This window comes from Crassostrea angulata, chromosome 10 (genome assembly GCF_025612915.1).
Source record: "Crassostrea angulata isolate pt1a10 chromosome 10, ASM2561291v2, whole genome shotgun sequence".
Lineage (NCBI taxonomy): Eukaryota > Metazoa > Mollusca > Bivalvia > Ostreida > Ostreidae > Magallana > Magallana angulata.
Window position 1 is genome coordinate 2,186,107 of NC_069120.1, and position 24,635 is coordinate 2,210,741.

Sequence of the window (24,635 nt, forward strand, 5' to 3'; positions counted from 1 at the left end):
TAACAGTCACAGATTGTATAAATAAACAAAGAAAGAATTGGTAATGAATGATGTTTTAATTATCCATGATAGTTATTTGAACATTTAATCAGCAAAACAAAGCAATTGATAGCGTATATATCAAACTGGTTAAAACTAGATTGTTTTGAATTCAGTCATGTCACTTTTTAATTCTTAAGAAATAGCGAAGAAAAACACTTCATGGGTGTAAATATAGTACAGAATTCTCTTGACACATTTTCCTTATTTCTTTGCTTTAACTTCATAAATATTAAAGCAAATATCCACTTGCAAATAATTAGGCTAAGCGCAAAGTAGAAATAAAAACACAAATTTAATTTGAATTGAGAGCTATTTAAATTCAGTCCTTCGTCTTATTATTGTGTCGGGCGTTAGCTCCAAGTATGTAGAGGGATAAGTAAAAAAGTAATCTTTAACAAAAACATTTCGCTCCCCTCTGCTGTCCAGCATAGGGACAATAAGTAACTGTAGGACGATTAAGAGGGATAAAGCGGACCCACAGGTCACCGTCAGAATTGTTTCCGACAGTCTTAGAAACCCGCGGATAGCACTGCATTGTGGGATAGATGCTGAGAGGAACACCCAAGAGTCTGTTTATATTGAAGTGAGACTATGGGGAACCAGGCTCAGGGACCCAGGGTGTTCGCGGTACGTAAACAACAGTTTTAGCCTTTTTCTTTAAATTATTCGAAGATTGTGAATACGTATAGCATATCAAAAGTCATTGCCATGTCCTAAGTATAATAAAATATGTCTCATGTACTGAAATTCCTTTAAACGGTGTTTTGAAATTTGAAAGACACTGAAGATCAGATTGATATTCTTTCTTCTTTTTTTTTTTACAAAATTCAAAACGTTTTCTTAATATTTGAAACAGCGGCTGAAAACATGATCCATGACTTCCAAGACATAAATGAACAAATAAATAAATAAATGAAAATTAATATATATATGAATAAATAGATAGATAAAATTCACACGCTCCAAGTTGCTAGTTATAAGCATTCGATACAAGGATGAATGCTTTTGTTCATTGTTTACATCGCTGATGTTTATGTTGTTTTATCAGGCTGATGACGTACTTGACCAGGCCTCAGGGACGTTCGGGGAGGGAGCGGATATCCCCGTGGTCCCTCCAAAAATAACCAAGGAGGAACTCCTCAAGCGAGTGGACTTTGCTTCTATAGATCAAACGGCTCTCAAGGTAAAAGTCAGCACTGAAGCTCAACCTACCGTTTGCTACATATACTATCAATATTCTCAATGATAATGCAATAATACGTTACAAACCACTTAATACGTTTTGTAGGCACCACCAGAGCTTCTATTAGAGAATTTCTGGGACATCGCGGATCACCTGGTGGTATCCAAAAGCTTTAAAGTCATTGACGACCTGTTTCGAATCCGTGCTATATTTAGATGGATGACATCATTTGACGAAGAGAGCATCATATCCCAAATTCTTCCTCCAGAAAATAGCCCTTTAGAGTACCTAATAAAAATACAATCGGACTTCGGTGATCATGCCAATCTACTCTATGTCTTATGTGTGTGAGTAGAAAATGATTGATAAATTAGCATTTCATAACTTGTTTAATATTCTCACAAATCTTAATGTAGAATTTAGAGTAAATGAGAGTTTTTATTTTTACAAGGTCTGCTAACATTCCGTGTGTCGTGATCAATGGCGTTTCTAAGCACGGCTTCTATGAGGTGGGTGATCAGATCAGGAAAGAAGTACTAGCGTCAAAATGGAACGCGGTATACGTGAACGGGGAGTGGCGCCTGATCGACCCGTTCTGGGCCCACACCTCCATCCCCTACGCCCAGTACCGGGACCAAATCACCGTGGATGAAAACGGGCAGATAACTCTGTCGACCGAGATGGGGGACACGGAGGGAGAACCCCGCCCGGTCAACGAGTTCTTTTACCTGTGTGACCCAGAAAAGTTCATATTTACTCATTTTCCGGACGAGGAGCAATGGCAACTCTTGGCCAATCCTATCACAGAGGAACGATTCCAGGAGCAACCGTACTTCCGGGAACACTACCACCATCTTGGTCTCAGCATCAGTAAAGGATTTTCCGACACCGACAACTGTATCCTGCGGCCGGATGGACGACCCTGTAAGATTAGCTTTGATTTACCGAGAGACAAGTCATCAAATCTTGATTTCAAGTACTCAGTTACAGAGTTAGACGTAGAGGAAAATACTGATACCAGTGACCTTGACAAATACGTGATGATGAGCAAATCAAAAACCACGTTACAATTTGGTGTAAGCTTTCCTTTCATTGGTCGATTCAGGCTGGACGTATACGGCACTGATAATTCTAAAGACAGTCCATTTAATCTCATGTTATCATATTTAATCCACTGTGGAGTGCCAGTCAAAGACTTTAAAGGATTTCCCGAAGTCCCAGAACATGGGTGGGGGCCACATCCTCTCGCTGAAGAACTCGGGATCGTTCCCATAAGTCCAAAGTCAAGCGTTATACAAACAGAAACTGGCATCGTTGAAATTCGGTTTCCAGCGTCCAAAGCCCGAGAAATTAGCCACTGCTTGGGCTCCACCAAGTTTGATGCTGCTACAATGAGCAGACACGCGCTGGGTCGTTTGGACACAGTCCGACAGGAATACTTCGTGTACGTGCGACTTCCGGAGCAAGGTGACTATACTCTTAAAATATTTGCCGATGTTGACGCATTGCGTGGAAAGATCCCTGACTCCACGGTTATGACGTATCTGATCGAGTTCACTGGGGACGCCACTAACGATCCTTATCCGTTTATTCTGGGAAGTCAAATCGGCTCTAAATTAGGAGCGTTTCAGTTGGATGTAGAAGCTGTGGATGAAAACAATGGTGTTTTGATGGCTTGGGATGGAAAACTTGACTTAAATTTAACGGCTAGTAAAGATGCCGCCTTGTTTAGCGAATTATCTACATCAAACCCAATTGCTAAGAAGGTCATGAGTGTCAAAGATACAAATGAGAAGGGCAACTGGAAATTCAGTCTCAAATTGCCAGTAGCTGGACTTTATTCTTTGAATCTTTTTGGATGGAACGAGAAGGAGAAAAACAAAAAAGTGGAGGAGATTTACAGTTTTCTGATTCAGTCCACAGGATCGCTGAGTAAAGAGGAACTGGAAAAACTGGCAAAAAAGGGTAAAGCCAGGAAAGGCGTAAAAGACATGAAGTCTGGCTTTGAGAGATCGAACACTGTCCTTGACAGTGAATCCCAACTAGCCAAGGCTAGGACTGATACAAAAACCATTACCACAGAGAGGATATCCTCTGAGACAGGCGACATGGCAAAGAGTAGACAACAGGCTGGCACTGATGTAGACGTATTCCCAATCAGTGATCAATTTTCAACGAACGATGGATCCAGTACCAATAAACCGCCGGCTTCCACGGGCTATGGGCGACAACCATCTCGGGGAAGTATCAAAACAACCGGAAGTTTAGATAAAACAGTAAACGGGACAAAACAACAGACGACACACAATAACAATAATGAAAAACCTAAAAATTCCTCTTCACATGGGGGTAAAGATTCGAAAAGTGACGGAAAGAGTTCCCCTCGAAAAGGTGTTCTGAAAAAGGGTGATGACAAAACACTTTCAAAAAACAGAAAAGGCGTGTCCATTGTAGAAGCTGATAAAAAAGATGATGGTGTGAAGAAAAAGAAGAAAGATGATTTGGATGTCCGAACATTTCAAACAACAAAAAACATTGTTAAAATCAATATCGAACATCCAATTAAATCTGTTTTTACATCAATGACTAAAACGGATGCCAATGACAAACCCGGTGACAAGGCAGCCGTGATTAAAACTAAAGACGGGATCGAGGTTCGAATCCAAGGATACGGCAGATATCAAGTGGATGTCATGAGTAAGGAGACTGGACCGCGCGTTAAAGTAGTGGGACGATACACAGTCATCCGGGTCCCTACCTCCAATCCCAGCCAAGATGAGTCCATGTCCGATTCTAAACTGTTTGATGGATTTGGCTTCGGTGGGAACGTGTTTGTCGACAGTGATGAGGAGATACCGACTAGAGAGGCAGAAAACAAACCGAAAACATCCACAAAGAAGAACCAGTTGTCAGATAAGGTGGATTACGGGACGGTGGTCCCCGATAACAGGTCAATCAAAAGCACCGATCTCCTGGACGAAATCCTACAGGGACGATTTACTGATGGTATAAATATTTATCCTTATTAACCGGTCATAGTGAAGTAAAAAAAAATTACTATAGTGATTACATGCATATTGATTACGCTGCTTGTGTCTTATAGCAGTTTCTTACAGCAGTCTTTTTGTTTTTTCACAGCTACAAATCGAGAGATGAAGGCAAAATTGAGAAAGGCCTTAAAAGTTAAAGACCTTGATCTTATATTGAAATATCTGGAACTATACCAATCAACGTCCAAAACGAAAAGAGACACCATTTTCCCGAAGGCCGTTAAGGATGTCATGAAGAAGATTAAAGATCAACAAAGTATGGTCTTTTAGATTTTAGAACAAGTATGAGCCAAAAATATACAATGATTTTTTATTTGGGTTGCATTATGTGCTATTATTTTCTTTTAGATTGATATGAAATGCAGGATTTCGATACGTTTTTATCTTTTGCAGGACTAGTGCAGGAATGCAAGATGGAGACCCCGGTTCTGATGGATGAAACAATCCATGTCACCAAGACGCCTGATGACGTCAGAGTGGTGGTGGTGCATAAGATCATCGACAAAATGACACGGAAGGAGAAGGTAACTCGAGTCACCCTGGAAATCAACCAGATCGCACTGACGGAAATCAAGCAGTACGCTAACCCACCGGAAGGGGTGCACGAGTGCATCATGGCGACGCTTGTCCTGCTAGGAGACCAGCCGGAAGACTGCAAGGTAAATCTGATCTAAGCCTAAACATTTTGATTGAAGATAATGCTGGTATAATTCGTGTTTTATATTATATGATACTATATGACAAATTTATATTATATTATGATGTGTGCTTGCAGGACTTCAGTGCATGTCAGGGCCTTCTGTTTCGTACAGGACACTTGTACATAATGCGCAGAATCACGCGCTTTAACATTCAGAGTGTGCCTCGAGACCGCGTTGACTTTGTGAGCAGACTACTGAAGGACTTCAGTATGTGGCAGATCCTTGACGTCAGCAAAGGCGCCGCCGCCTTCTACATGTGGGTAAGTATGGTTAAGTTACATTTTTGTCGCAAATTGACACTTAATTAAGTAATCAATCATTATTTCTTTAGGGTGTGTCATATTTACAACAGTGGATGTAAATTCACTGAGTAACACGTGTTGGGGTTTGTGATTTGTGACATACATGTATGCTGAATGTAAATAATTGTTCAAAATATTTTATCTTAGGTGAAGGCCATGCTGCATGACATCCAAAAAAGCCGTCCTCCGACCAGGGCTGTTTCCGGAAAATCCACCCACTCCGTAAAACGTGTACCCCCGCGCCCCACACTCCTCCCAGAGTATATCAGCCGCAGGGACGGAACCGTAATCCTCAAACTGTAGAAAAACCCGCTCATTAAACGCACCGAGACTTACAGGCAGCAGTCTGAAGGAAGGTAGACCACTGAACGCACCAAGACAAACTCGTTGAGGAATGTAGAGTCACTATTACCCCCTCCCAGCACTTAGTCAGCATAAGGATCATTATCATCTGGCAGAACTACATTTTTATTTAATTTATGGAAAGGAAGTATGAAAGACGTGATGAATTATCCATCAAAAGACCTAATAATGACGTATCTCTTCGACTGTGATATTATACTTACATGACAATACAGTATTTTATTTATATCTGATATCAAAAATTATTTTCGTTGACAAACTATTGTAATTAATTTCTGTTATTATGTTATTGTCATTGTCATAATTTTTATGCAAAAGTAAAATGCGCACGACTTAATTTTTTTTTCATTTATCATAATATAATAAATTGAAAATCCTAACATACAAAGGGCAAAGAAGTTAAACAGAAGAGTTAAACGATATCCAACTGCTGATGTTGACTAGGGCAGATTTTATATGTCCATGTTTTATTCTTAATTTTAGGGTAAATTCTGATTTTAGCAATAGAAATATGTAGTCATAATGCATATTTTTCTTGCTTAAATTTAAATGTCAGAAGGACAGAACATTTTTTGTGTTAAGGGTATGATGGTATTTTTGTTTATATTTGCAGAAAATATGTACATATAACCCGCGTTAGCGGGATATGTTTTTTTTTCTGCAATAGCCGCTACCTTCATAACCCGCATGAAGAAAAGAAAACATTTTTTTGTTTATATTTACATTTTTCTTCTAACAAAGTAATAAATTGATTGTAAAACGTACGTAAAATTCACTAATTTTCAGTTTATGTACATCAGTACGTTAGATAAAAGAAACAGCCAAATCGGTATTATGGGAATCTGTCTGACATCATCATGATTATGATGCAGTCCGTGATTTTCCTTAGGTAGTTGTAGGTTTTGACCAATCGATAAACGGGGCGTGTAGATATCAGTCCTGTCTGTTTCTATAGTGCTATACGTTTCGATAAGAAAAGAGAGAGTCGTATTCGGTTGATATAAATATGTGTTAATACAACATACTTGCATGTAAGAGCACACGGCAATAAATGTGGATGGTCAACTTTTAAATAACCACCAGATGTCCATTTAAATATCAGATATTTTTAGCCGTAAACAAAGTGAAGTAAAATTCAAAATTATTGAGCTTTAAAATTAAGTATTTTTCTATATCTTTATAAATAGCTCAGACTCTTTCTGAAGGAGATTAAAATAGTCCAAAAATGGCCATAACTATCCAGACGTCTTCATCATATCCATGGTATGTTCACAGGAATTCACTGATTGTTTGATCTATATGTTTATATATGTATAAATCTTGGACTGGTCCCCTTTAAAATTATTTCATACATTTATAAAGTAACCTAGTTAAATGTGGTAATTATTTTGAGGATTAAATTGCGGGGTTTAATAATTGAATTATGATCCGACCTAAATAAAAGGTTTACACAACTGTTTTAAACGATATACAACCTGAAACAGAAGAAGTATAAGGGGCTGTTAACATCGTAAAAATATCCATTTTGTATTTGTCGAAAACTAACATAGAATCTGATTGTAAAAAAAACCCTCTTTTCTTTTATAACAAATGTCAGATGTATCCTATTTTGTTTTGCATCAATAGATAAATATTTTAAAAGAAAAATATGATATTAATAGTATTCCGAAATCCAATAAAAGATAGCAAACAAGTTTATTTGCAATGTTTATTGACATTTTGAACGCCAACAACAGTGCATAACTGTTTTTATGCAATATTAATAAGTTTTATCTATCGTCAATCGTCCAGAGAAAAAACCCTGCCAAGGTGATTTTCCATTTCTGTAGTTTAATCCATAGTAAAGCGTCAGGTAGGGGATTAACCGGATTAACGAATGGTGTGTGCCAAAGATCAGCACACAGCAGGGATTAAGGCTATTACGGACCGTGTACCTGCAATAGTTCTAGGCCAGAACTTATGGTTAAACTTATAGATGTAAAATGAACACACGTAAGTATTTATAATTCATATTCTATTCATTTTTATTAAAAAAATTCTTCTGTTTATAGGATACGTAAGTTGGTGTTGTAATATACAGGACAAATTGAATACACATCTGTACTTCTCTATAATTTTATATATGGCGGCCATGTTGATTTTGTAATGTTGACAGTAATTCTCTACAGCTGTGATTGATGCGGACAAAGGTTTTGTTGTATACTGTATAATTTTTTACAGGTACATGAAAAAGAGAAATATCTGTCTAAAATGCCGAAAAAAGACAAACCTAATTCCTCTGCATCTAAGCCGGTAAGACCAAGTAAAATCTGGACAATTAATTCAAGCGAAACCTAGATACACTGGGAAATATGAAAACTTGTATTCGTTATGAGGTACCCATAACAAGATATTAATTTAGATATTGATTTAAACACACAGTTAATGTGAATTTGCTGTTTGTTTTCACCAGGAGAATGCACCCACTGACAATAGAGAGGTAGTATATACATGTATGTAATATGTTATTCCTACCCCGAATTAATCTTTTAATACGGTAGTAGTTATATCACAGTACAAAACACAAATAATCGAATAATCCATAATAACACCCACAACTGATGAATATTCCATATCACACCTTTTGATGTTACATGAATCCCCCCCCCCCCCCCCAATCATCCCGCTTCAATTTAATCCATCGCAATTATTATTTAGTATTCTTATAGTTACTCTTTGTTATTCAAAACATTCAAGGAAAACTTTTTAGTACGATCTTAAAATTTGTTTAGCTCTTTTCAAATATTTTGTAATGCATTTACTTGCATGGAGATATTATATCTCAAATCATGATATTCTGTTCCTCAGTAAGAAAAGATTATAAATTGTGGTTACAAACTGTGTTACAAAAATACAATGTATAAAATTATATATAACCAAAACAGGAAGCTACGAACACAACAGAAGAAAAGGTAAGCCTGTACATTACCGTCTTACGCCCAATTTAGCCAACCCCCCCCACGCCTTCCTCTCGAACAAATGACCATACGCTTTGATAAACATTAAAATATTGATATTTGTTCTTTGTTTTCACCAAAGCTAACTAAAGGGATGATTTTTTTTTTAATTTAAATGATCAAGTAAGCAATCGCAGCTTTTCGAGCCATTCCGACGGAGCTCGGTGTTTTTTCGAGCTTGCCGGAAAGGCCCGAGAAGTTGCGATTGCAAGTAAAGGTAGATTTATGATAAATAACTAAATTCACGTTCATTTTCAACCGTGAAATATTTTAAAGGGGCATATGGTCACGAATTTGGGCGATGTTATTTTTCCATTTTTAATCTTTAAAGTGCTTCAGTTAGGCATTTCTAATAGTCACGGGAGCCAAGCCCGTTTTAACATTAATTTCAATGTAACCATAAATAAAGAAAGGGGTCGAACTCTGACCCAAATAAAAAACTACCAGCTCGCTTCAAAAGCCTAACAAGAAATCATATTGACGCAAGCGTCAAAAGGGCCGCAAAAAATATAATTGTTGTATGAATCATTGGTTGTTAACATAAACACACACCACAAAGAAAAAAAGAGAGTTGCTTGTACTAATTTTAATGGTAAATTTTAATATACTTTCAGCAATTTGTTTTGAAGTTTAACATTTTACTATTATCATAAAGAATCGAGTTACTGTAAGCATATATAACGGTATTTTTATGATCATTGCCAGAGTATATATGAACTGATGCATCTTCGCTAGCCAAGGGTTTACGATCCGCTTCTCTCCTTTACAACGTTGTAGAGGAGAGAAGCGGATCGTAAACCCTTGGCCAGCGAAGATGGAACTGATGAAGTAATGGAGAACACATTGATTTGTACATTACTCTAATACATGTACAAAGTTCAATTCATCACTTTTCTCTTGGAGATTATGTATTGCAAACCATTTTGTTTTTTGTTTTTTTGTTGCATCGTATTGAATAAAAACTTAATGTATTAGTTTATATGATTTCAAGGGACCACGTGATAAAAAAGAAATGGATTAGTTCAAATTGTTCAGTCAATTCACATTATTTTTGCGTAACTAATTGAAATGGATGTCATTTCATGATATTTTCTACCCCATTTTACGTGGAAATATAATAAATACACACACAAAGTCATTTTACTTAACACGGCACATAGAAATTCAAATATATCATTTATATAAAATTTAATGACATTCAGGTCGTTAGTATTTCAGGTTTTTAGTATGTCCCGCATACCGATCCCGATGCATTGTTTTGAAAAGAATGAAGAACTCCGAAATTTTCCGAAAAGATTATAGTCTCGATAAAAACGCGCCAAACACGACAATTCACTAAGTATGACCTATTTTTCATTTACGAGTAAAACAAAAAATGTGTGATATTTTTTAAAAGGCATAACACATATTTCTACATGCAAATTGACTTTTAATTCATAAAAAATAAGCATAATATTAATTCTATGAAACAAGAACTATCCCGCAGAAACGCAGTAACAATATCTAAATGTATATCAAATAACGGACCGCCTTCCGGCGGCCCGAAATAAATCAGTTAATTTTTAAAACACTCGCAATATGCATGTATTTTTCGGAAAAGTAGTGTCTGAGATACACTCATGCCGAATTTCAAGTTGATGGGTCTTAAAATAGCGGAGATATACGTCATTATTCTCTCGAAGTCGCCAGTTTATTTTTACTCGGACATTTACCGGTCCAGGGCTCACGATGGGATTTTGCCTCTGACAACAGCAGTATTGCAACAAGTCGAGAAACATTCGCACTAATCTTTTAAAATCTTACATCAAACGCACGCTACTTACAAACAAAAACTCCTTGAATACTCTCTATACTGAACTTTTATTCTGCAACCACATTGACTTCTGACAGGGCCAGCCATTTTGACGTCTTCGAGAACGACTGATACTGATTGGACCATCAGGAATATCAACCAATGAAATTGAGTTAAACATTAGCTATCACAATGGCAGGTCTGGTCAGAAGTTGATGTGGCTGCAGAATAAAAGTTCAGTTTGGAGAGTATTCAAGGAATTTTATCGGAATTTAAGGATGTAAGTAGCATGTGCTTGATGTGAGATTTTCAAAGATTAGTGCGAATGTTTCTCGACTTGTTGCAATACTGCTGTTGTCAGAGGCAAAATCCCATCGTGAGCCCTGGACCGGTAAATGTCCGAGTAAAAATAAACTGGCGACTTCGAGAGAATAATGACGTATATCTCCGCTATTTTAAGACCCATCAACTTGAAATTCGGCATGAGTGTATCTCAGACATCACTTTTCCGAAAAATACATGCATATTGCGGGTGTTTTAAAAATTAATTGATTTATTAGGCTTTTGAAGCGACTGGTAGTTTTTTATTTGGGTCAGAGTTCGACCCCTTTCTTTATTTATGGTTACATTGAAATTAATGTTAAAACGGGCTTGGCCCCTGTGCTAATAGTTTTCTAAAATTTGACTGTCATTCGTTGAGTTATAAGAGAGATACAGAGCGAACAATTATTTCTCATTTAAACAAAGATCAGGTCATTTTTTTAAAAGGAAATTAAAGATTAAGACCTAAAAAAAAATAGGAACTTTTAATTTGTGTTCAAAACGAATTAGCGGACAGAAAAATCAGCATGGAAATAACTTACATTGGGACTAATGAAAAAACTCAAATTCAAACTTAATAGAAAGTCACTATCATTGTTATATACTTCATTTATAAGACCTCAGTTAGAATATGCATCTGATGTATGGGGCGGGTGCACTTTCACTGATTCCGAAAGATTAGAACAAATACAATTGATTGCAGCAAGAATCGTCACAGGATTACCTATTTTCGCTTCTAGGGATTCTCTTTATTTCGAAACAGGGTGGGAAACACTTGATAGTAGAAGGAAAATGTCCAGGCTGAAAACCATGTATAAAATTGATAGAAACCTTTTACCCAATTATGTAATGGACATTTTCCCAAATAAACGTGTTAATGCATCCAATTATTTTACAAGAAATGCACAAAATTATAGTATACCAAAATGTCGTTTACAATTGTATAAATCTTCATTTGTTCCCACTGTTGTTAATGAATGGAATGCGCTTTCAAAGGATGTCCGTGAAAGTGACTCCATTCGCATTTTCAAAGAAAAAATACATGTTTCTATCATAAATCAAAATGGTATTACCTGTCGAACTAAACCTGATTTTTTTACTTATGGTGACAGATTTTTTAATATTATTCATACTAGACTTCGTCATAATTGTGTACTAAATAGTGATCTTTTTCGTTGTAATATTATTAATAGTCCACTCTGTTCGTGTGGCAAGCTCGAAGACACTTATCATTATTTTTTCACTTGTAATAAATATAAAGAGGCCAGAAATGTTATGCTTAATGAAATTTTCAATATTGTAAATTTAAATATTGTTAATACCCATGTCCTACTTTGGGGCGACAACGCAATCAGTGTCAGCGAAAACAAACTTTTATTTTCTCTAGTTTATCGTTATATCAAAGGTACAAAAAGATTTAGTTGATGTTTGTACACCATTGAAAATCTATATATAACTGTCATATGATCTGTTGACCTTACATGTTGTGTATACATTATTTTTACTGTATTATATACTTGTATTGGGAGAGGGCGATCTAAGTTTTTGAACTTGTGTCCAATCCCTGTTGTAATTTTTGTACAATAAAAATATGTTCAAATCAACTTACATGTATATATATTTTTTTAATGAAACTGGTGTGTGTACATATCTATTTAAACTAGGTGTTATTTTCACAGAGTATAACATAATAAAGGATGTAACCAGAATTACACTATAATATGCTGTTTTACCTCCCTTCCACGAGAATTAAGAGAATTTTTCCTTTTGATATGACAATAAATGGACCATATCAAAACTGAATAAAACAACCGATTTTTTTTATCTAGCAATATCATTGTAAATCCATATTTATTAATATAATATTTATTCACTATTTGAACTATAATCACCGCCTCCATTTCCATTTGTGAGTCTCCTATAATATAAATCTGTTATTATACATGTATACGAACAATTAGGAAAATGCACTCTCATAGCATGCATACATATATTATATCAAAGTCGAAGATTGTTTAAAAAATGTTGTCTTCCATATTTCTTTGAGCTTGACTCGCCAAAAAATGTTTTAATTAATTTTAAACAAAGAGACAGCGACAGTGATATCTGCAAAAGACACCCCCCCCCCCCTCCCAAATCCAAGATTTCGTATTCATGGCTTTTGTGTCAAAATAATTTTGTTGGCACAAATTCTTAGTAGTGATTAAAATCGACAGTTTGTTTGATTTATCTATGATATGGTTTATTGAAGGAAGAGGTGGGAATCCCGGAAGTAAAACCTCCTGGATCCAGCAAGAAGGAACTCCTGAAGGATGTCGATTTCAGCGTTATCGACCATCACGCCCTCAAAGTATACACTGTTAAAGTCAACCTTTTTATTGATATAAATGTGACGAGTGATTAATTCATAAGTCAAATTAAAGCATAACATAAGACTTAAGATGGCAAAGGAATATATAACAACTATCGTTAACAACACTACACAGTGGGTTCTATGGACTAATGTAAGAACTTGTTCTTATCTAAGGCGACCAACTCCCTGTTGAAGGAGTCGTTCTGGGACCTGACCAAGTACCTGTCTGACGACGACGCGTGGGAGGATGACCTAGTTAAAGTACGGGTCATATTCCGCTGGATTACGTCATACAACGTCAAGAAAATGAAAATAGAGGAAACCCCTCCCCCAAACACACCCCTCGAATACTTCAGCAAAATTCAGAGTGGATTTGGCAATCACGCTCAGCTGTTTTACATCATGTGCCAGTAAGAATTTTAGGAAAGGAATTACCGCCAAAATTCTATGTATCTTGCTTTTATTCTTATTATGCTTACTTCTTTATTCTTCAGTACATTTAGACTTGCACGTCACTTTATTTTCATATTCATGCTTATCTAATTTCACTTTGATTCTCTTTAATTCTTTATTGCTTGCTTATTTCTATGTTGCAATATTCTCTTCTTATTCGTGTTAATTCTTTCTTCTATCTCTGTTACAAACGTGAATTCAAACACGCAAACCATATGGCACTTTCAATAAAGACGAATACAAGTTGTATGAATTATGCTGCATTATGCTGCATTATGACGCCAGGCGGCAGTGTGTGCGCTACAATTGCTGCTCCCGAAGATTTATTAAAACGAAACTAACAAATGGCATAAATTTAACAAATTAAGGGCTTAGTATAGGAATATGAAATACATGTTAATATAGTCAACTTTTAACAAGCCACGATATACGCAGACTCAAAAAGATACGGTTTTTTTTTGTATACATGTAAAATGTCTGAGCCGCGCGGTTCTAAAAAAATCATAAAGGGGGAGGGGGGGGGGGGGCTGAGAGATAATTTTGTATTAATTTTTTTATTGGCTGATTAAAAAAGTGTGAATTTTCCATTATGGGTGGATCTGATCTCCTACTAGATCCGCAATGCAATGTATTTGCAGGAAGGGTTAATTTTTAGAAGAGGAACGTCGACAGGACTTTATTTTCATTTGAGGTGAAACAAGGTGGGGTGATGCACGGTTCTGTCCAGAGGTACCCGTGGAATATGTAGATGGAAAAGAAATAAGTTTCAACCAAATTTAAAGATGTTTTTGAAAAACAATAAAAGGACTGGGGTACGAAATGTTTAGAAGTAGCTTTTCCTGTACTCTAGTACGTGTGAAAATTATCACTTGCATGAATCACTATGTACCTCTCGGTAGGCTACAGTACTGTGTATCCCTGATTAAATGCGATGAATTAATACCCGCGTGAAATTCCGGGTTAAAAAAACTTAAAACTGCAGGTTTTAAAATCATGGCTCACTTATTTTTCTAAAAGTTTTGAACTTGTGATATGAAAACAAAGTTTGGTGCACGCGATTTTATATTCTTGCGATTCGGCACAGAACGATGGAATCGCAGAAGTAAATATACGTATACGCGGTAAAATTAACGAATCTAAATTATCAGTGACTTAATTACACAAAAAGTAAAGTAAAACGAAAACAAACCAGGCAAATAGATTAAAATACGGTATGTGATATAACTGTTTATACGTTTTGGTTTAAAATCTAAATCAAGTCTTAATAAAAATTCTTATATAAAGTTCTAAATGAATTTTTTTTCTTCCAAAATACAAAACATAAATAATGTATGCTTCTTATTTACACAAATTTTCAAGCGATAAAAATGTGTATGTATCATTCACAGCCATGTTTATTGTAGGTTAACTTTGTTTATTTTAATATAAATCATGTACATGTAACTGAATTTTCATGTTTAGATTTGAAGGTGCACGTGTTTATATAAGCTATGTACATGTAACTTAGAGACATGAACCTTATACATGTCTACCTGTCAACTGGTCTTGATTAAATGAAGAGTTGAATTGACCGACTTCCATATCAAGCTTGCGATGATGATAATTATGATACGGGTGCTAATTATGAGAACTGTAAGATTATATCGTCTCATGTAAATAACTGATGCGCAGACTTAGAATTTTATTTTATTTTATTTTAGGAGGGAGGTCCAGTCACCCCACCACCCTTGAAAATTCAAACTTTTTTTAATTCACATAGTAAACCTGCTGAAAATAGAACTCGACATACCCCCACCCCCTCCCCGGCAAACAAAATTATAACCCTTAGTACATAAACCTTCCATATAAACATTGGAGCGAAATGTCATGGTGCGAAACATCCCACATTTAGCAAGCTACGTTGTTTTTTTTCAGGGAGCAGCAATTGTAGCGCGCACACTGCCGCCTGGCGTCATAATGCAGCATTTAATTCATGCAACATGTATTCGTCTTTATTGAAAGTGCTTTATGGTTTGCGTGTTTGAATTCACGTTTGTAACAGAGATAGAAGAAAGAATTAACGCGAATAAGAAGAGAATGTTGCAACATAGAATTAAGCAAACAATGAAGGATCAAAGAGAATCAAAGTGAAATTAGATAAGCATGAATATGAAAACAATAAAGTGACATGCAAGTCTAAATGTACTGAAGAATAAAGAAGTAAGCATAATAAGAATAAAAGCAAGATACATAGACTTTTGGCGGTAATTCCCTTCCATAGAATTTGTCCCATACTAAATTGATTGCTAAAATCAATATATTTGCAATGTGTGATACGGTGTGATTGGTAATCCTTGATGTTAGGTATTTTATTCTTTTAATTCAATATTTACATTATGACCCTAACAAATATAAATTATCACTTTTCCGTTTTTCAAGGCTGTTTGACATTCCCTGCGTGGTTGTTGATGGAATGACTAAAAGTAAAATGTACACGGTGGGAGATCCGATAAACCACGAGGAGATGGCGGCGCAGTGGAATGCGGTGTACGTCCGTGATGAGTGGCGGCTGATCGACCTATTTTGGGCTATCGAATGTGTGGAGGTCGACTCCGGAAAGGACGACGACTTCAATGAGAACGGAGACTTCCTAGATCAAGAGTCTGTTGACGACCAGAACGAGGACAACGATGACGTCATGTCAAAGGCGTCGTTCATTCGGTACCACCACAATGAGGAGGTAGACGAGCAGTATTTCCTGACGGACCCGCGCCAGCTGATCTGGACACACCTCCCCGACGATTCCAAGTGGCAGCTGATGAAGACGCCGATGTCTGAGAAAGACTGGGGGGAACAACTGTATGTAAGAGAACGCAGTCATGAGATGGAGATCAGCATCAAACGAAACTTATACGGCAAACAAGTCGTACAGGCAAAGGAGGGGAAAGCCGATATCATTTTGTGGTTCCCTGAGAAGAAAGGCGAGTCGTACGAATTTAAGCATTCCTTTAGACGTACGAATCGGTCGGAAGGGAAGAAACCTATCGATAAGATCCTAAACAGATTCACCATTTTTGACCACATCCACGATAGAATTCATTTTAAGTGTATGTTGCCAGTGGCAGGAAGATTTTACTTAGATATTTTTGGACGCGATAAGCAAAGCAAAGAACTCGGTGAATTCGACTTGCTGTGTACGTACGTCGTTGTCAGTACAACTCCTGAAAAGGAGCCGGACCCACTTCCGGACTACCCTCGCATTGGATGGGGAGAATGCGCGCGCTCCAGGAAGCTGAAACTTATTCCTATTACACACAAGGAAGCTTTTATCACAACAGAAGATGGAATCCTAGACATCAGGATGCAGGGAAGTGACAAACTGAAACTAAAGATCAAAATGAAAAGTGTTATCATAGATGAGGTCAATCTTGTGAAGTACGTGATGATGCACTGGCACGCGGGGGAATACCTGATCCAGACTCGACTCCCAAAACCCGGAAAGTACGCCCTGAAGCTGTACGGATTCCTGGAACCAAATGCCACGGAGATGGTTAACGTGTACAATTACCTGATCACGTGCACAGGTCGCGGGGTCAAGAATTATCCCTTTCCCTGCTTTTCACAAGATCAGCTCGGTGAGGATCCAAACGCTTACAAAATTTGGGTGCGTGGATTTCAGACGCAGGCGAGTTTTATTGAGGCCAAAGAAGGACACACTAAGCTAGAATTTGAAGCTAAAGATGGTATTCAGCTGCAATGCGAATTAAACACAAACAATCCTGTTGCAGCAGAGCGCATGCGTGTGGTTACGAAAGAGGACAGAAGTCATCAGTTGTATTTTCTAGATCTTCCTATCGAAGGGGAGTATTCATTTAACCTTTACGCCTACAAGAAAAACAGTAGCCAGCGGTTACATAATGCGTTCACGTATCTCATTCACTCTACAGGACGACCAATAGAAAAGGGCCAGACAAATACATCGAAAGGAAACACCAACAGAAACTTTTGGAAAGACTCTAACGAAATAACTACAGAAACGGTTGAAACTGCAGACGACGAGGTCATCTTTCCCGTACCGCGGTGTATGGACAATCTGATTGCTTTTCTTGCCAAGAGAAAGTCTGATGAACCACCCACGTCTAAGTCCGTTGAGCGCTTCACAGAGAAGGATATTGAACTGTACAGGGTCAAAGTTCCCGAGGTGGGGGAATACGTCTTTACAATCTACGAAAAGAAGGATGTCGGATTCATGAAAAGTCGAGCCAGGTACCTCATCCGTAAAGTGGAGAATGAGGACGAAGACAACGATGATGACGTCACAGAGACTCAGGACTTCCTGGAGGTTCTGCGCATAATCCGTGACGAGCGGAAGAAGGAGGGAAAAAGCGTAACAGAGGCGGAGAAACAGTTGCAAAGCAACAGGAAGATCCAACTCGATCAGCCCAAAGGTCAGGCGTTAGAATCCCCTCTAGTCATTTGTAGGCTGTCGTCATTGAATTACATACCTTTAAAGAAAAAATATATATATATTTAAAAGAGCATTCCGCCAGCGGAAAAAATGATACTATTATACTTCACGAACTCACGAGCACAGAGAATAAAAAATACTCTAATCTGGGATATGCCATCTGAACAGTTCGGTTACTTTCCTTTCTTTATTTCTTATCTCCACTGAAGTTTTTAACATTTTTAAATACCTACCTGAGATCATAAGTTAGCAAGACACACATGGACGCTTGTGCCAGAAATTGGAAAGCAAACACACGTCCGACGACTAATTGCCTCAGTGTAAACCTTCCTTTTAAATACCTCCTTATTTTTAAATTACGACTTGTTTCCGTTATTTTTCCTACCCGAAGACAAATTTAGAAAAACGCTTAAGAATAATCAATAGCTAAGATCAATTTCTTTGCTTACAGCCAGCGAGCGGATCGTGCTCTCTCAGAATCTGAAGTCGGCCATTAACTCTCGGCGACCTGCTCTTATAAAGAGAGCACTTAACGAATATAAGTACCTAAAGCCTTCCCAGGGAGACGATTTACTGGTGGAGGGATCCCGACTTCTTCGGAAACTCGAGGCCCAGGAAGGTAAGACGACTGACGGTTGTCCCCAAGCCAACGACACTGTATTCTGTTAACACGCACTATATTTATGTCTTATTGATGTCGGTAAAGTAAAGCGCTATTTCCTGTAATACATGTTCTATTAGGTACCCTATCTTATCTATGTCATCAATAAAAACTGGTTTTGTCATATGTGTTCAAAGGTTGTGAGGTGCTGTGTTATGAAAACAAATGTTGTGGTTACAAATTTTATCTAAACATGTATTTAGAAATTGAGTTTTAAAGCAGAAATTTTAGAAATAACTTTCAATGCCGTAATTACATGTATACACAGAAGAGGATATAATAATGGTGTAAATGTATCAATATTCAATGTAATGGTATATCTATCTCTGATATCTTATCCTAGCATTATTGTTTAGTTTCAGTAAAGTCTAGGGTTTTCTATAATTTGTTTGTTAATGAGTAATGATTCGTAAAAATTGTCAGAGTTTGTGATCGCATTGGGCACTGTCCATGCTCGGTGTTATTGTCTGAACATTTATTTTGAAATAGTTCTAACAGAAATTACAAAGGTTTTTGTTTTGGATTGATTAATCGAAGTATATAAGTATGCTAAACGTATAACAGCATTATTGTGAACTCAAGGTAGAATACTTAATCAAGTAACATTAGACAGCATAACACATTTTAAAGGGAATTACATGTATAATATATCAGAGAAGCTCTGTCAACTTGCAGCACTCTTCTGTACTTCAATAGTTTAGAAACGATTGTGAATAACGCCATTGTGAATGATGCAATACGTTTAGTCATACTGCAGGTTTTATTTTTTAGCATTGATCAGAGCGTATGAGGATCAAGACTTGAAGGAGCTAGATAAGGCAATAGTGAAGGCACGCTCTATTAATGACCCCTCTATGAAACAGCCCCTGACCCTTGCCTCAAGGTTACGGGACCGCTTAGCTGCCAAAAATAACCTTAAAGACATGATACTCAACGCAGACATTAGAACCATCTACGAACTGCGGAAGTTGGTTCACCCGCCAGATGGCGTTCACCAGACTATCAAGGCGGCGCTTTTGTTGCTGGACTGTCCACGACACGAAGTAGAGGTAAATTCAGACAGCGAGTAATAATGAATAACTAATACAAAATAATCAAACTAAATCAATCTGAGGTTTTTCTTGACTCCAACATGTCCAAGACTTAAAAATGTTTTCTTGAATCGGTGAAACTTTTGCTTACAATTTTAATGAATTTGCATTTTATATTTGATTTTTTTTTCATTTGTTTATGGAATTGCATGAAGCATCAGTATAACATTTTGCTAACAAATGTATGTATTGTTTATATTCAACAAAACCTTTCAATTTGACATTGAAATAGTTTTTAAAAATAGGAATACACATCAAAAATATAAAAATGAAATGAAGAGTTGTTTAAATTGAGCATGTATGATTTATGAATTACAAATTACAAACATAAACTTAAGTACATGTTGAAAATATTCTATCTTTTATGATATATTGCGATGTTGTGTAAAAGTATATGTTAACCATTACATGTACAAATAAATCTTTATAATATACTTTTTAAATCCATGATACAGCTTGTATATAAAATTGTTGCGTAGTGTATCATGTATAACTAACATAATGTCACTAATGCTCTATGCATTGTTTAAGACCTGGAAGAAATGCATGGCCCTCCTGGGAAACAGGGGACAAGATGGACTTCGATACAAGATGTCGGAACTCAACCCCGATGACGTCAGCAGGAAGAACGCTCTAGACGCCAAAATAACAATAGAACCTTACACGGAGGAACAACTCAGATACATAAGTCCCGGCGCCGCGGCCTTCTATAACTGGGTCTGTATTTAATATAGGAATCTTTTTAAAATTATATTTTAGTTAATTTTCCTATTCTATAACAAATTCCATAAGCACTATGTTACATGAGGTTTTATATATATTTCTAGACTGAACAGGTAATTAAGGAGGTGGAAGCTAGGGGCGGTGTACTTAAGAAGAAACCACCAAAACCCAAGACACCGCCCCCGCCCGTCCCCCGTGAACCTTCACCACCCCCTCCGCCTAAAAAGAAAAAGGAACCGTCCACCAAATTTGTGACGTTAGACGAACTCATGAAAGAGAAATTCCCAATGGATAAAGACCCAAACGCTAAACCGGAAAAACCGGCAGTCAATCCGTCTCCGGATCCTGCTCTAACGGAAGACACCGTCAGTTCCAAGAATTCCTACACCGGAAGGCATCAACAGAGATCGCAATATTATGCCAGGAAGCCAAGAGCTGTGAGAAACAAAAATGAAAGTGAAAGTCCCACATCTAAGACTCCTGTAGACATTCCCTCACCAGATAATTTATTCAGGGCGACGAACAAATCTGTGTCACCGGATAGACGACGCCCGCGAGAAAACCACAGAAAGGATCCGAAAGGTTCGCGTATTTTGTTGGAGCTTGATGAAAAGAAAGACAAGTCCAAAAAGCCAATGGAAAACTCTAATTCGCTCAGTAAAACAGCACCAAATAAGGGTATATCTTACCCAACTAGAAATGTCCGTAACGTGAGTCCAGTTAAAACCGAGACACTGGGGAACAGGCGCACGCCTTCTCCCTCCAAAAACTCCACCAAAGGGGAGGTCAAGAGAATCGACAGCCGTGGGTATTATAAAAACTACAAGGCACACCAGATTCTTAATCAGAGCATGGAACCGGATATTCTACAGATAAACCACGATACGGATCCGGTGAACGAACTAGAACCCGACGATCCCAAGGGATATCAGTCCATCTATCAAAAAAGGAAACATTTCAATGATTTCAAAACCCTCCCTAAACAAACTGTATGACAATGATATTGTTTTGTTTGTACATGTACCCTCGCATAATATTTATATTTGTATTTTTCCATCATTAATTAAAGAAAAAAGAAATATTTATTTTATTTGAAACACCTAGTTCTACAATTTATTTTAAGCGTCTGCTACTTCTCTCTCATCTTATTCGTCAGAATTTGAATTTGACAACAAGAATGATCTGCGTATGTGAGAATGCTGGAGAGTTGCACATTGATTTTCATTTGATATATACATGTTGATACAGGTAACCTTAATTTTAGTTACATTATGATACAAATGCTGTATAGGTAAACTTGCTAGTTTGTGAAATTTCTTGCTATAATGAAGGTTAAACGACTTACCTAAACAAAGCAAGCACGAAACTATCCTCATATCAAATACCCGCCTTCTATCGTCATACCTCTGATGAAAAAGACATTGGTGTGTGCCATATATTACAAATTCTTGTTCTTCTTCAAAGGATAAAAACCTTATTTCGACTACTACTACAAATCCTTAGCAGAATCGGAAAAGTATTAGGTATATAAACCTATACCCCCCCTCCCCTTGTCAAGATTTCGGGATAAATCTGTCATCCACTTTTAAATACGATGCTACGTGCCTGTTTATTTTAGTGAATTCCTACGGGCTATTAAGGCAAAGAACAATGACGTGGCTTATGTATTTTTCTGCAATGTTAGGCAGTATTTGTGACGTGATTAAGATCACAATGATTGCCAAGAAACACAACTCTGACAAACAGAAAATCTCGCCGATTTCTTTTTGTAGCAAATTCATAATCACTGTAATAAAATCACGAATCTAATATCCGCATCCTCTTTAAATTTCTTATAAAGAAGTACGTTGACTCTCTGGTCAGGGAGAAAATTCACGGAATTGTACTATACCTCTGGTCCGTTACAAAATGTGTTGATTTAAAATCTATTTTTCTCAAAATTTGCTTCATTATAAAGGTTAAACTTATTTTGGCGTTTCTACATTTATTATGATTTTGTTTCCATAAGGAAAATGTTCTCCAGATCAGCAGATTATCACATGAGTAAGCAATAAGGTTTTGTTCATCATGAAGTTGAGGTGAAATAGATAAAAGTTCACGACATTTATATTTCAAAATATTCTTGAATTACCCAACAATTGAGACATTTATTTTCTATTTGTTGATATTTGATAATTTGTTCTTAAATTCTACCACGCTGTATTTGTGTGTGAGTAATAAAAGAAATCTGCACACACTTTTGCTACATTATATCTAATAAAGCATATCAAACCCCCAAAAATAGGGAACATTCGGTTATCTAATAAAGCATATCAACCCCCAAAAATAGGGAACATTCGGTTATCTAATAAAGCATATCAAACCCCCAAAAATAGGGAACATTCGGTTATCTAATAAAGCATATCAACCCCCAAAAATAGGGAACATTCGGTTATCTAATAAAGCATATCAACCCCCCAAAAATAGGGAACATTCGGTTATCTAATAAAGCATATCAAACCCCAAAAATAGGGAACATTCGGTTATCTAATAAAGCATATCAAACCCCAAAAATAGGGAACATTCGGTTATCTAATAAAGCATATCAAACCCCAAAAATAGGGAACATTCGGTTATCTAATAAAGCATATCAAACCCCAAAAATAGGGAACATTCGGTTATCTTATAAAGCATATCAAACCCCAAAAATAGGGAACATTCGGTTATCTAATAAAGCATATCAAACCCCAAAAATAGGGAACATTCGGTTATTGGTCATACAATGGCATCGAATAAAAAATTTCTGAGCCTTAAAATAATCGACTGCGATTTTGAATGTAAATAAGATAATTAACACGTGTTTAATTGTAGCCTCTAAGACGGCGTTTAAATCGAGTTTCTCCAATATTTTATTCAAATATGGCAAATTAATGCCATTTTATTATTTATCTTTCTTATAAGAAAACCATTATATGAAGACCATTTCAATTACATTTTCCCACGCACACTCAATCATTAACACTGTATATAAGTAAACATTTATTGTTTTGGTGACATAATTATACAGACAGGCGATTCTACCGTTGACTTTAATCACAATAATATATGTGTAAATAGAAATACAAAATAGTAGGGGGAAATATCCAGAAACCTATTTCAGGGTTTTGTGGTGACTTCTTTATCGGTTTAGCCAATTAGTCATCCAATTCCAGGGAGGATACGATTGCTCGGGCGAGCGATGTGGCCCCTAAACTGTTTTGAATAAATTAGGAATTATAATAGGAATGGTATCAGATGATGTGTTATCTTGACCACAGTAGGAAAGTTGTGATGTAGCCATTCAATAATTTCCTTAAAATTTAAAATAAATGCTTAGGTATGCTATAATCAGATTAATATTGCATCATATTTATCTCCAACTAGAAAAACAGTTCAATTGTGAACTATGAAATTTGTTTTTAAAAGAGATCTAACTTTAAATCTACCAAAAGAATTGTGTATACATATTTGTATCCTAGCGCTCCTAAGCTGTGTAACCATAGGCACAAGACGGGCGAAGTTTCTCACAGATAGCAACGTTATTATCTGTTGACAAAACAAGATACCAATTGTTATTTTGTACAAAGAGAATACTTATTCTTAAGTTTTGATATTTGATTTTTTGGTTATAATCGTCTTAACAGTCTAGCAATGGAACATTCTGAAACGGCAGCAAGACCGGCTGACATTTGTAGTCAACTTGAGTCAGTCTTTTGCTCTTTTTGACCAGACCTGGAGCCTTAGATAAAGATAAACTCCCTTCAGATGGATCTTAGTCTCACTTTTGAAAAGAATAGGTAATTGGAAAATGAGACTGAGATCAAAAGTGAGTTAATTTTATCTTAATCACCTCGGGACATGCTGTCGTTTGAATTTATATGATATTTTATATATAAAATACATTATATGTAGACCAAACTCATCTCTGAAAAAAATAAAACAATCCATAAGTAAATGGTTTCGAATGGCTGACCTAGAATGGCCTGAGATGTTCAATTGTTCACCGATTAACCTAATCCAGAATTAGCCCACTTTTTTTCTTTTGCAGCTTAATCCCCCTCTGAACCCTTATAGCAATATTTATACGGAATATACCTTAACAAGTTCTAAATGTGTGTATTAGATTATGTTTTAAACTT

General features: G+C 36.6%; 2 protein-coding genes across 4 annotated transcripts; both read left to right on the top strand.

Moving 5' to 3' along the window:
- The first annotated feature begins 513 nt into the window (after positions 1 to 513).
- Positions 514 to 5,978, top strand: LOC128167928 (uncharacterized). Its single transcript, XM_052833920.1, has 8 exons — positions 514 to 669; positions 1,091 to 1,225; positions 1,331 to 1,572; positions 1,677 to 4,231; positions 4,364 to 4,531; positions 4,669 to 4,934; positions 5,051 to 5,236; positions 5,426 to 5,978. The coding sequence occupies exons 1-8, from the start codon at positions 634 to 636 to the stop codon at positions 5,579 to 5,581; spliced, it is 3,744 nt and encodes a 1,247-aa protein (XP_052689880.1). The 5' UTR covers positions 514 to 633; the 3' UTR covers positions 5,582 to 5,978.
- Positions 5,979 to 7,577: 1,599 nt separating this feature from the next.
- Positions 7,578 to 21,575, top strand: LOC128167313 (uncharacterized). Of its 3 annotated transcripts, XM_052832955.1 has the most exons (11): positions 7,579 to 7,633; positions 7,862 to 7,933; positions 8,094 to 8,120; positions 8,566 to 8,592; positions 13,002 to 13,100; positions 13,278 to 13,513; positions 15,975 to 17,983; positions 18,455 to 18,622; positions 19,436 to 19,713; positions 20,287 to 20,472; positions 20,583 to 21,575. In XM_052832955.1, the coding sequence occupies exons 2-11, from the start codon at positions 7,892 to 7,894 to the stop codon at positions 21,471 to 21,473; spliced, it is 3,963 nt and encodes a 1,320-aa protein (XP_052688915.1). In that variant the 5' UTR covers positions 7,579 to 7,633; positions 7,862 to 7,891; the 3' UTR covers positions 21,474 to 21,575. The 3 variants fall into 3 exon arrangements, with proteins under 3 accessions (XP_052688917.1, XP_052688915.1, XP_052688918.1); XM_052832957.1 differs by lacking the exon at positions 8,566 to 8,592 and having other exon boundaries at positions 7,578 to 7,633; XM_052832958.1 differs by lacking the exons at positions 8,094 to 8,120; positions 8,566 to 8,592 and having other exon boundaries at positions 7,606 to 7,633.
- The last annotated feature ends 3,060 nt before the right edge of the window (positions 21,576 to 24,635 follow it).

Excerpts from the sequence above, each read along its gene's own strand:
- LOC128167928 (XM_052833920.1), top strand. The coding sequence starts at position 634 with ATGGGGAACCAGGCTCAGGGACCCAGGGTGTTCGCG. Across the intron at positions 1,573-1,676 it reads CTACTCTATGTCTTATGTGT|GTCTGCTAACATTCCGTGTG; the intron begins GTGAGTAGAAAA and ends TATTTTTACAAG. Across the intron at positions 4,232-4,363 it reads ACAGGGACGATTTACTGATG|CTACAAATCGAGAGATGAAG; the intron begins GTATAAATATTT and ends GTTTTTTCACAG.
- LOC128167313 (XM_052832955.1), top strand. The coding sequence starts at position 7,892 with ATGCCGAAAAAAGACAAACCTAATTCCTCTGCATCTAAGCCG. Across the intron at positions 17,984-18,454 it reads CCAACTCGATCAGCCCAAAG|CCAGCGAGCGGATCGTGCTC; the intron begins GTCAGGCGTTAG and ends CTTTGCTTACAG. Across the intron at positions 19,714-20,286 it reads GTCCACGACACGAAGTAGAG|ACCTGGAAGAAATGCATGGC; the intron begins GTAAATTCAGAC and ends GCATTGTTTAAG.